Genomic DNA, 9774 nt, shown 5'->3' with positions numbered 1-9774 from the left:
TTTTTTTTTTTTTTAATTTAAACTACTTGTCATGAACTGGGTGAAGATTTACAGAGCAAATCAATTTTCTATTCAACGATTTGTACACATTTTGTCTCATGTTGTTGATTGTAGTCCCAACTATTTAACATCATTTACCTCACTTCCTACCTGTGTTTCTTTCAAACTAGAGTAACTTGTCAAGAGTATGATATAGCAATACCTTTCAGATTTTTAATAGGCATAATTTTTGGTGCAGAAATCACACTTCTGAGAATTTATCTTAGGGGAGATACTCTCATACAATGATATACATGATTCACAATATCACTGCAGCAATGTTAGAACAATGAAGAATTGAAAGCAGACCAAATATTCATTAGTGGGAAGTAATTAGATTATACTACATACAGTGTAATTGAATTTAGGTTAATTGAGGTAAAATTGACATAGTTTAATTTACTCCTTCAGTAAATTTTATTGGATGTATTCCAAGTGTCAGGTACTCTTCTAAGTATTGGGAACGCAGGGGACAGTATAGTCTAGAATGGAGCTCACATTCTAAGAGAAAGATAGAAAATGAAATTAATAAGCAAAATATATAAGATAGTGGATGGCTTCAGTGCTGTGGAGCTAAGTTTAAAGTAGGTGGTCACTTGGCATATCTGCTCAAATGCCATTGATAAAGTGGTGTTTGAGATTGACCTGAAAGGGATGGGGGTAACTATTGGGAATATCTGGGAAAGAGTGTTCTGGACAGTGAATAGCAAGTGCAAAAGCTTGTTTAGGAACTGAGCAAGGGCATGTAGCTAGAGATAAGTGAATAAGAATTGAGCGGAGGCTGGAGAACTAACATGGGACCAGATTGGTAGGGTCAAGTGCATCATTGCTAGCATGTCACCTACTATTTTGGTGAGAGGAAGGTTGTTTCAGGCAGAGGAGTAACATGACTTCTCCAGTATTTTAGATTAATCTCTGTTCTCCTGAGAGTAGACTGAGGGTGGGAGAGAAGGAGGAGGCCAAGGATGGAAGCAGAGAGATCAGGTGAGAGGTGCCGGACCAGCGAGTTCCAGTGATGGTGGTGTGAAGCTGTCATTTTCTGTCTGTGTTCTGAAGGTTTAATAAAATTGTCCTATGATTGTGTAATCTCCCAAATATCACTGTGCTACTAGGCTGTCAGCGTTTTAATTTTTGGTTCTTTCTTTAGTTCACTAAATGGCCTTCCTGACTTTTTTCTGACTGAGGCAATCCACTGCTTTACTTGTCGGCTTAAGGAAGAATTGAGTACTACTGATTTATACTCTTACAGGAAAGTAATTGATAATATATCTTCCTGTATAGAGAACTTTAACTTGGGTAAGTAAGTAAACCTTTTTCATGTATTTTTTCTGTTGTCATGGTTTTTTAGTAATGCTAGTTTTGGTCCTGAAACTTCTTACCAGTATTCATTTTCCCCCCATAGGTAGAACAAGTGTTAATAACCTACTTGAAAACGGTAAGCTGCATGATTTTATATTATTCTGTGATGTGACTGAGTTGATGAGTCGTTTTGGAACTGGTTCTTAATATGTTTCTTGCTGATGGGTGGAGGAGTATTACAGATATCTGCAATCATATTCCTTCCTTTTAAATTTATGCTTCTGTATCATTTCAAGAAAAAATGATTTAAAAATATTTTCTTAGCACCATTTAAAATTTCTTGTTTGTTACTATATATGTAAATGTGTTGTTGTTAAGTGACTTCAGGTTGATTCCTACTCATAGCAACCTTGTGTAGTGTTTGTGAGGCTGTAAATTTGCAGTAGCAGAAAGCCTTGTCTTTTTCCCATGGAGCAACTGGTGGGCTCAAACCGCCAACCTTATGGTTATCAGTCCAATATTTATCCTATGGAGCCACTGCGCTTCCATACATGCCATATATATTCATACATATGTACCTTTATATACATACACATATGATATGTATTTGTTTATTTGTTTCAGTGCTTCATTTCCTGAAGAAGAGTTTAATTGAAATCCTGGAAGAAAATAGGCAAGTATTGGCCTGCTTGTGCATGTGTGTGTGTGCATGCTTCAGTTTTGCACTGTTTTTGTAAAAAGAAAATGAAAGTTTCCAGAATGTACCCCTTCCCATTGCTTTCAATTAATATAAGACCTAACTACTTAAATTTTGTTTTTTGAAGTCTGGTATTTATTTTTTTAAAGATAAAATAACTTACTATGAGAATGATAATACTAAGGAAAAATAATGAGAATGGGAGGAGCTCTTTTTTCCCTCTGCTGAATGTTCCTTTTCTGAAGCATCCTGTTTTCATTTCATTGGCGATAGCCTCTCTTAGCCTTCCGAAGACATTTGTGTTTTTATAAAAGTTTCTTGGGTCTACATATTATCTATTTCTTCCAAGTTGCTTTTTCTTGTTTGCTGATTTTGTCCTTATATTTCTTGCTAGAGGCTTTCCTCAGTGTCTCGTGGTGTTTAGCTTAGCACTTATATTTAAGAATGGGACAGTCAAACAATTGATTTGAATCTTTGTTCAAATGGGTGGAGTTGACTGCATGTTTTATTGTCTAGCTAGGTTGTTTCTTTGGGCATCCCCCAAAATCTATGACACCCCCTAATATTAGTAAGTTTTAGGACCTTTTTTCTTGGCTATTGAATTTTCCATGGAATAATCTTTCAATCCATTACCTTAATATTCTGGTTGCAGAATGAGAAAAAATAGCATTTGGCATTCACTGTGTATATAATGACTTCGTTCTAATGTGTTTTCAATGTGGTATTACTGCCTTGTCTGTGTGTGATGTTTTCCTGTTCAGAGACATACTCTTTTTATCTTCTTTTGCAGTAAAACAGTTTTCTGCTGGTTTGGGAATGGTAATCCAGTGTACTTAATTGTTTCTTATACCAGTATTTCTGTTTTCAACCATGCGCTTACTCCTATATCAAGAGTACCTGGTGCCTGCAATTTCTGAGCCTTTTGAGATTGTAAATCAAGCTGCTTCTGGTTTTGTCCTCTGCTGGAATAGCATTCATGTTTCTTGATTCTGCTAAAACAGTTATCATTTTATCCGTGTTACAGCTTCCAAAGTTTTATTGTTACTGTCCTGTTGCCGTTTGCTACCCAGTTTATTTATGCCTTCTGATGTTTTAAACCCGTTGGCTATTGGTTTAGGGCTTCAGGAAGGAGAGGAGTAAAGCTTATGTGACCCCTTAATGTGAGGTCTCATGTTTGCTTCACCAGGAGCTCCTTATCCATCTCCTCTTAGGCTTTTCTTCCTTTATTCATCCCTTAAAGGTAGATTCTGTTCTTACTTGGTTTTTTCCAACTGTATCTTGTCCATTTCCTTGTTAGTAGCTACCATATATATGCTCATGGTGCACAAATTTATATACCTCCAAGCTAGATCTTTCTCTGAGTGGTAAAGTGTTGAAGAGCAAAGATGTTAGCTTGAGGACTAAGGTGCGCCTGATGCAAGCCGTGATATTTTCAACAACCTCATATGCATGCAAAAGTTGATTAGTAAATAAGGAACACCATAGAAGAATTGATGCATTTGGGTTATGGTGTTGAAGGAGAATACTGAAAGTACCATGGACTGCCAAAAGAACGAACAGATCTGTGTTGGAAGAAGTACAGCCAGAGTGCTCCTTGGAAGCCAGAATGGCCAAACTTCATCTCTCATACTTCATGCATTTCAGTAGAGACCAGTCACTGGAGAAGGGTATCATGTTTGGTAAGGTGGAGAGTCAGAGAGAAAGAGGAAGACCCTTAACAAGCTGGATTGGCACAGTAGCGGCAACAGTAGACTCAAGCATAGCAACAACTGTGAGTTTGGCCCAGAACCGGGCAGTGTTCTATTCTGTTGTGCATAAGGTCGCTATGAGTCAGTACTGACTTGATGGCACCGAACAACAACATTTAATTATGAGCCAAACATGGCTTCTTGTTTCTACCTCCGTGACTTCTTGTCTGCTTCTCTCCATAATCAGTACTTGGTTTAGACCGTCATCGTCTTTTACCCAGGCGATTGCAGTAGTCTTCTGGCTGTTCTCCCTGCCTCCAGAGCTTATCCAATAATCCATCCATCTTATTCTGAAGTCAATCAAGTGACCTCCATTGTATTGGCTGGAGGTTAAAAGCTAACACTCAACCTAAAGACCTCCATGATCTGATGTATCCTTACCTTTTCAGTTTTCACTTCTCAAACCCAGTACGTTAGCTACAGCAAATCACATACAACTGTTTTAACTTGCCTTGGGGAGTCTCAGCTCTGTGTCTTTGCTCATGATAAGCCTTCTGCTTTGATTGGATTCCTACTTGTCTACTTGGACAAGTCTATGGAGTTTTTAAAATTCTATTTAAACATCTATGAAACTTTGTATAATCCTGTCTCTACTTCAGTATGGATATATCACAGTATCTATAAAATGATTATGGTGTTTATAGGTGGAGCCATCTTATCTTTATATTCTATAAATGTGATTATGGTGTGTGGTACATAGTAGCTACATATTAAATATGTGGTAAAAGTGAGGAGATGCTTAGATAAGTCTTAAAGAATATGTAACTGTTAGACAGAAAAGGAAAGGTAAGGGCCTTCCTGCCAGAGGGATTAATTCAAAGACCCAAGAGAAGATAGCATGTTTTGGGAATGACAGTTTCATGAGACTGGAATATGGGATTTGTATGGGAACTCAGTGACTAATTGCATATAGAAAATGACACTTGTATAAAGAAAGAAGGGACAAATCATAAGGAGAGATTACTGAGGACCACATCACTGAGGGACCAATATGATGATTGGTCTTGGACAGAAGGAGTCAAAGATGTTTCCTCCACTGAGAAGAGAGAAAGAGATGTAGAGATGATATGATTTAAAAACTTTATAGATAACCAGTTGATAGGGAAGAAGAGCAGGAAGTTGGGGTACTCCTTCACTTATTCATCAAATATTTTTTGAGCCCCTACTGTGTTCCAGGTATCATTCAAGGCTCTCAGTATATAGCAGTTTGCAAAATTAAGGTATTTGCCCTCATGGAGCTTGTTACATGGTGGTATCAGGCAATAAACAGTTAATGTTAGGAAATAACATATGAGGCGGCTTCAAAATGTTCATGGAAAATTGGAATTAAATGATAATGGAATTTTTCCACGAACACTTTGCAGCTCCTTTGTATAGTATGTCAGAGGTGATATGTGCTATGGGAATAAAAGAAAAGTATTGGCAGATAAAAGGACCCAGGGAGCTGGATTGTTAAGTGCTGTTGTTGTTGTTAAGAGCTGTCAAGCAGTTCTGAGTCTCAGAAGCCCTGTATAGGTCCCTGAGGCTCCACGTCTTTGTGGAAGCAGAAAGCCTTTTCTTTCTCCTGCGGAGTGATTGGTGGGCTCAAACTACCACCTGTGCTTCACAGTCCAGTGCGTATTGGACAGTGCTGCTGTGCTCCCCTGGTGAAGGAGAGGCTTCATTAAGAAGTAGATGTCTGAGCAAAGATTGAAAGGAGTGAAGGGATGAGTCTTGGAGATACCTAGGAGTGGAGTAGCTCAGACAGAGGAAACCCCCAATGCAAAGACTTTATGGTGGCAGCATTTAAATTGTGTCATTTGTTCTTGATTTCATATTTTTCTCTGTAAAGTAGCAATAAATGCTCTGTAAAGTAGTCATTGGCTGAGAAAGGGGAATGCTGAGGTAAGCTGAGAATGTTGAAACTGCAACCACTCTCTGCATATTAGAATTTTATGGGAGTAGAACAGTGCTTACAGTAATCTAAAATGGATATGGATAATTTGAGGAATGTGCTTATTTTGGAGAGGGGTGGAAATGATGACACTTTTATTTAAATTTCATTTTGTAAGATTGCCTTTTCTTCTTTTTAGAAAATTTACTGGAAACCATATTGTTCAGACACAGTTGATGAATGACTTGTTGGTAGGCATTAGAGTTTCAATGCTGTTAGTCCAGAAAGTACACGGTTTCCAGGGAAATCTTTGGAAGGCTTCCAGTTCTCCAATATGGCAAAGTATGTGCGGCTTGCTGAGTATTTTCACCAAGTTTTTAAGTGATGGTAAGTGTAACAACGAACAGATAATGATTATAATGTGTGTCAATCAACTTTTACTAATGGTTATATAAAGTATGTGCTAGTTTACTGAGATGTGGAACTTAACCTCCCTCCCTGCCACCTCCAAAGAAGAGGAAGGTCCTGGATTATGTGGTTTTTTATGATCATTTCCCTTTCAAGTGTGCCGATTCAGCCAGGGATAATGTTAAATTTATATATACATTTTCTGCAAAGTAGAAAACCTAATAATCTTAGTGTTCACAAGCAACAGACTTTCAATAGCAAAAGGAATACTTTTCAAGGAACTGTGCATAGCTCTGGTAGCGTAGTGGTTACAAAATGGGCCGTGAACCGCAAGGTCAGCAGTTCAAAACTACCAGCGGTTCTGTGGGAGAAAGATGAGGCGTTCTGCTCCCATAAAGATTTATAGCCTCGGAAACCCTGTGCAGGGTCACTATGAGTTGGTACTGACTCCACAGCATTTAACAACAACAACAACAATGCATAACTGTTGGGAAGATCTAGAAAGATCAGTATAACACATACATTTCATTTTAACAGGAGGTGTTCTCTTCAGATAATTACAGTAGTTGCTGATTGTCGGGTTGGCCAGCATTCCTCTTCATATGTTGCTTCTGTCTATGAGATTAGTACCACTTGGCACCCAAACAGTAGACCAGAGGAAGTGCCTCTTTTAAAAGTACTCCAACTAACATCTTTAAAAAATGATAGGATTAGACTATCATCATTGTGTCACTCTTAATGAATGGAGTCTTGATGTGGCGCTGTAGGATAATCACGGGCCGGCTAACTACTACAAGGTCAGTGGTTCAGCCGATCCTCAAAAACCCTATATTGGGTGCTTTGAGTTGGAATTGACTCGATGGCACTTGACAACAATAATGATTAAATAGACATAAACATTCAGCATTAAACAATTACTGATGTAGCGCTGTAGGATAAGCACTGGGCCATAATGCTGTTTTGAACTGTAAGGTAAGTGGTTCAGACTTATCAGCTGCTCCTTAGAAACCCTATACAAGGTTGCTATGAGTCGGAACAGACTTGATGGCACTTAACAACAGCAACACAGAGAGTTAGCCAGACCATATGTGTTCTTAAAGTCTTGCTTTTACCAAATGGATGGAACTTGTGACTGACCCAGTTTTTAGGTCCAGTTGCCAATTTTCAGTAACTACAGAGAAAACAGGAACATGTTTACAGGAGTAAGCAAACAGCAACATTCAAACTATGGGAAACTACAGATCAAATGGCCAGGGTTCTTCAGCAGGGAAATTGTAACAGAGGAAAGGAGGAAGTGCTATCTATAGTTTAAAAGAGACTAAAAAGATATCTGAAACTTTTGAAAATGGGCAAGACTAAACTATTATGTCTAGGCATACATATTTTGTTGATAAAACTATAAAAATATAAAGAATAATGCTTACTCAAGGTGAGAGGGAGAGGGTTGTTATTGGACAGGCACATGGATGAGCCCTCAGGGCTGAGTAACTGACTTCTGTTTCTTGCCCTGGAGAGTACTATCTCATAACTCATTAAGCTATATATCTGTTTTGGGTGATTTTCTGTATCTGTCTTTTATATTATTCTAAGAAGTGTTGTTGTTGTTGTGAAGTGCTGTCGAGTCGGTTCTGACCCATAGCGATCCTGTATAGGTTTTCCAAGGAGCAGCTGGTGAGCTTGAACTGCTGACCTTGCAGTTCAAACGGCTTTGCAGTCTAGTGCGTTAACCCACAGCACCACACCAGGACGCCCTGAGAAAAGTAACAGCAGCAAAAAAGTGATCCCTAACGTAATGTCCTAGAGTGGTGCTATAGGACAAGCACTAGTCTGCTAACCAAAAGGTCAGTGGTTCAGAAACACCAGCTGCTCCTTGGAAACCCAATTCATGGTTTGCTGTGCATTTCTGAGTGAAGTACACTTAACAATGTAATATAGATAGATAAGTATGTGGGCAAATTAAAAATTATTGCTGGTAGGATTCCTCCAATGCATCTGTCACTTTGTCATTCTGTTGTGACTTACGTGCTGCTGTTAGGCTGGAAGCTTTGCTACTGGTGTTTCAAATACAAGCATTGCCACCCATCATGGACAGGTGTCAGTGGAGCTTCCAGACCAAGAAAAGACTAAGAAGAAGGCATAGGTAGTCCACTTTTGAGGTATTAGTCCCTGAAAACCTTATGAAAATAACAGCCAAACAGTCAGATATAGTGCTGGAAAATGAGCCTTTCAGCTTGGAAGGTACTCAAAATAAAACTGAGCAAGAACTGCCTCCTCAAAGTAGAGTCTATCTTAATGATATGAATGAAGCAGAACTTTGGGGACCTTTATTTGCTGATGGGACATGATTCAAAATGATAAGCAGCAACTGCAAACATCCATTAATAATTGAAACATGGAATGTACAAAATATGAATCTAAGACAATTGGAAGTTGTCAAAAATTAAACGAAACATATTAAAGTGGATATCTGAGGCATTGGTAAGCTGAGATGGAAAGATATTGGCCATTTTGATTCAGACAATCATATGGTCTACTATGCTAGAAATGACAAATTCAAGAGGAATGTCAGAACATTTCAAGATCTACGTCTGTGATAGGATAATATCCATAGGCCTATAAAAACACTTAATACAACTACTACTCAGATTTACCCACCAAATACTAAAGCTTAAGATGATGAAATTGTGAAGAATTCCAACAACTTTTTCAGTCTGATATTGACCAAACAAGCTATCAAGATGCACTGATAATTCTGGTGATTGGAATTAGAAAGTTGGATACAGGAAGGATGGGTAGTTAGAAAATATAGCCTTGGTGATAGAAATGATGCTGCAGATTGTGTGATAGAATTTTGTAGGACCAACAACTTCATTGCAAATACTTATTGTAAACAACATGAACGGTGATTATACATGTTTACCTCACCAGATGAAATATACAGTAATCAAATTGACTATATCTGTGGGAAGGTACTGTGGAAAAGCTCAATATCATCAGCCAAAACAAGGCCAGTAGCTAATTGTGGAGCAGATCATCAGTTGCTCGTATTCAAGTTCAGACTGAAACAGAAGAAAATTAAATATACGAGAACCAAAATACAAGCTTGAGTATATCCCATCTGAATTTAGAGATCATCTGAAGGATAGATTTGATTTATTGTACATTAATGACCAAAGACTAGGTGAATTGTGGGATGACATTAGAACACCAAGCAAAAGGTCATTAAAAAGACAAGAAAGTTAGGCTTCTCATTAAGCCTTTGTGGAGTGTGGGGCCTTAGGTGGAATATTGAGCCCCACCCAGAACCTTTGGAGGTGGGACATTTCCAATTGAAAAGGCTTGCAGACCAACCCAGAATGCTAGAGGAGCAGAAGATACTTCTTGAAAGAAAGATGGGGGGTGGGCGGTGGCGACAGTTTGGCTGTAACAATGTCAAGCAAGTTTGCCATCAAATTAAGGCAAGAAAAGACAGTCCATCAGGGTAAACCTCTTTCTAAGATTGAAACTCAAAGGGAACACAGGAACAGTCTTGTATGCTTTGTTGGTGACCTTCCTGGTCAACTGGGAGAAATGCAGCAATGAAGACATGGGCTGAGTCTGTCCATGCTCCATAGACACCCAATGAGAAGAGGAAGTGTTGACTGTTGGTTTGAAATTCCGGGAGACGTGTAAACTCCAGAGGCCAAGGACACTGACCTAGCCATGGGACG

At 38.6% G+C, this 9774-nt stretch overlaps 1 protein-coding gene across 1 annotated transcript in view; it reads left to right on the top strand.

Annotated features, from left to right (window-relative positions):
- The window catches only part of THADA (thyroid adenoma associated), a 576653-nt gene that overhangs the window by 4423 nt on the left and 562456 nt on the right, over nucleotides 1-9774 (top strand). The window contains exons 4-7 of the mRNA XM_006839404.1: nucleotides 1187-1335; nucleotides 1442-1474; nucleotides 1963-2011; nucleotides 5856-6043. Of these exons, the coding sequence (XP_006839467.1) occupies nucleotides 1187-1335; nucleotides 1442-1474; nucleotides 1963-2011; nucleotides 5856-6043 (419 nt within the window). The remainder of the gene's footprint in view (nucleotides 1-1186; nucleotides 1336-1441; nucleotides 1475-1962; nucleotides 2012-5855; nucleotides 6044-9774) is intronic.

The sequence above is a fragment of the Chrysochloris asiatica genome, unplaced genomic scaffold (genome assembly GCF_000296735.1).
Source record: "Chrysochloris asiatica unplaced genomic scaffold, ChrAsi1.0 scaffold00024, whole genome shotgun sequence".
In the NCBI taxonomy this organism is placed as follows: Eukaryota; Metazoa; Chordata; class Mammalia; order Afrosoricida; family Chrysochloridae; genus Chrysochloris; species Chrysochloris asiatica.
Note: the sequence above shows the minus strand (reverse complement) of the source record. Positions and strands in the feature narration are given on the sequence as shown.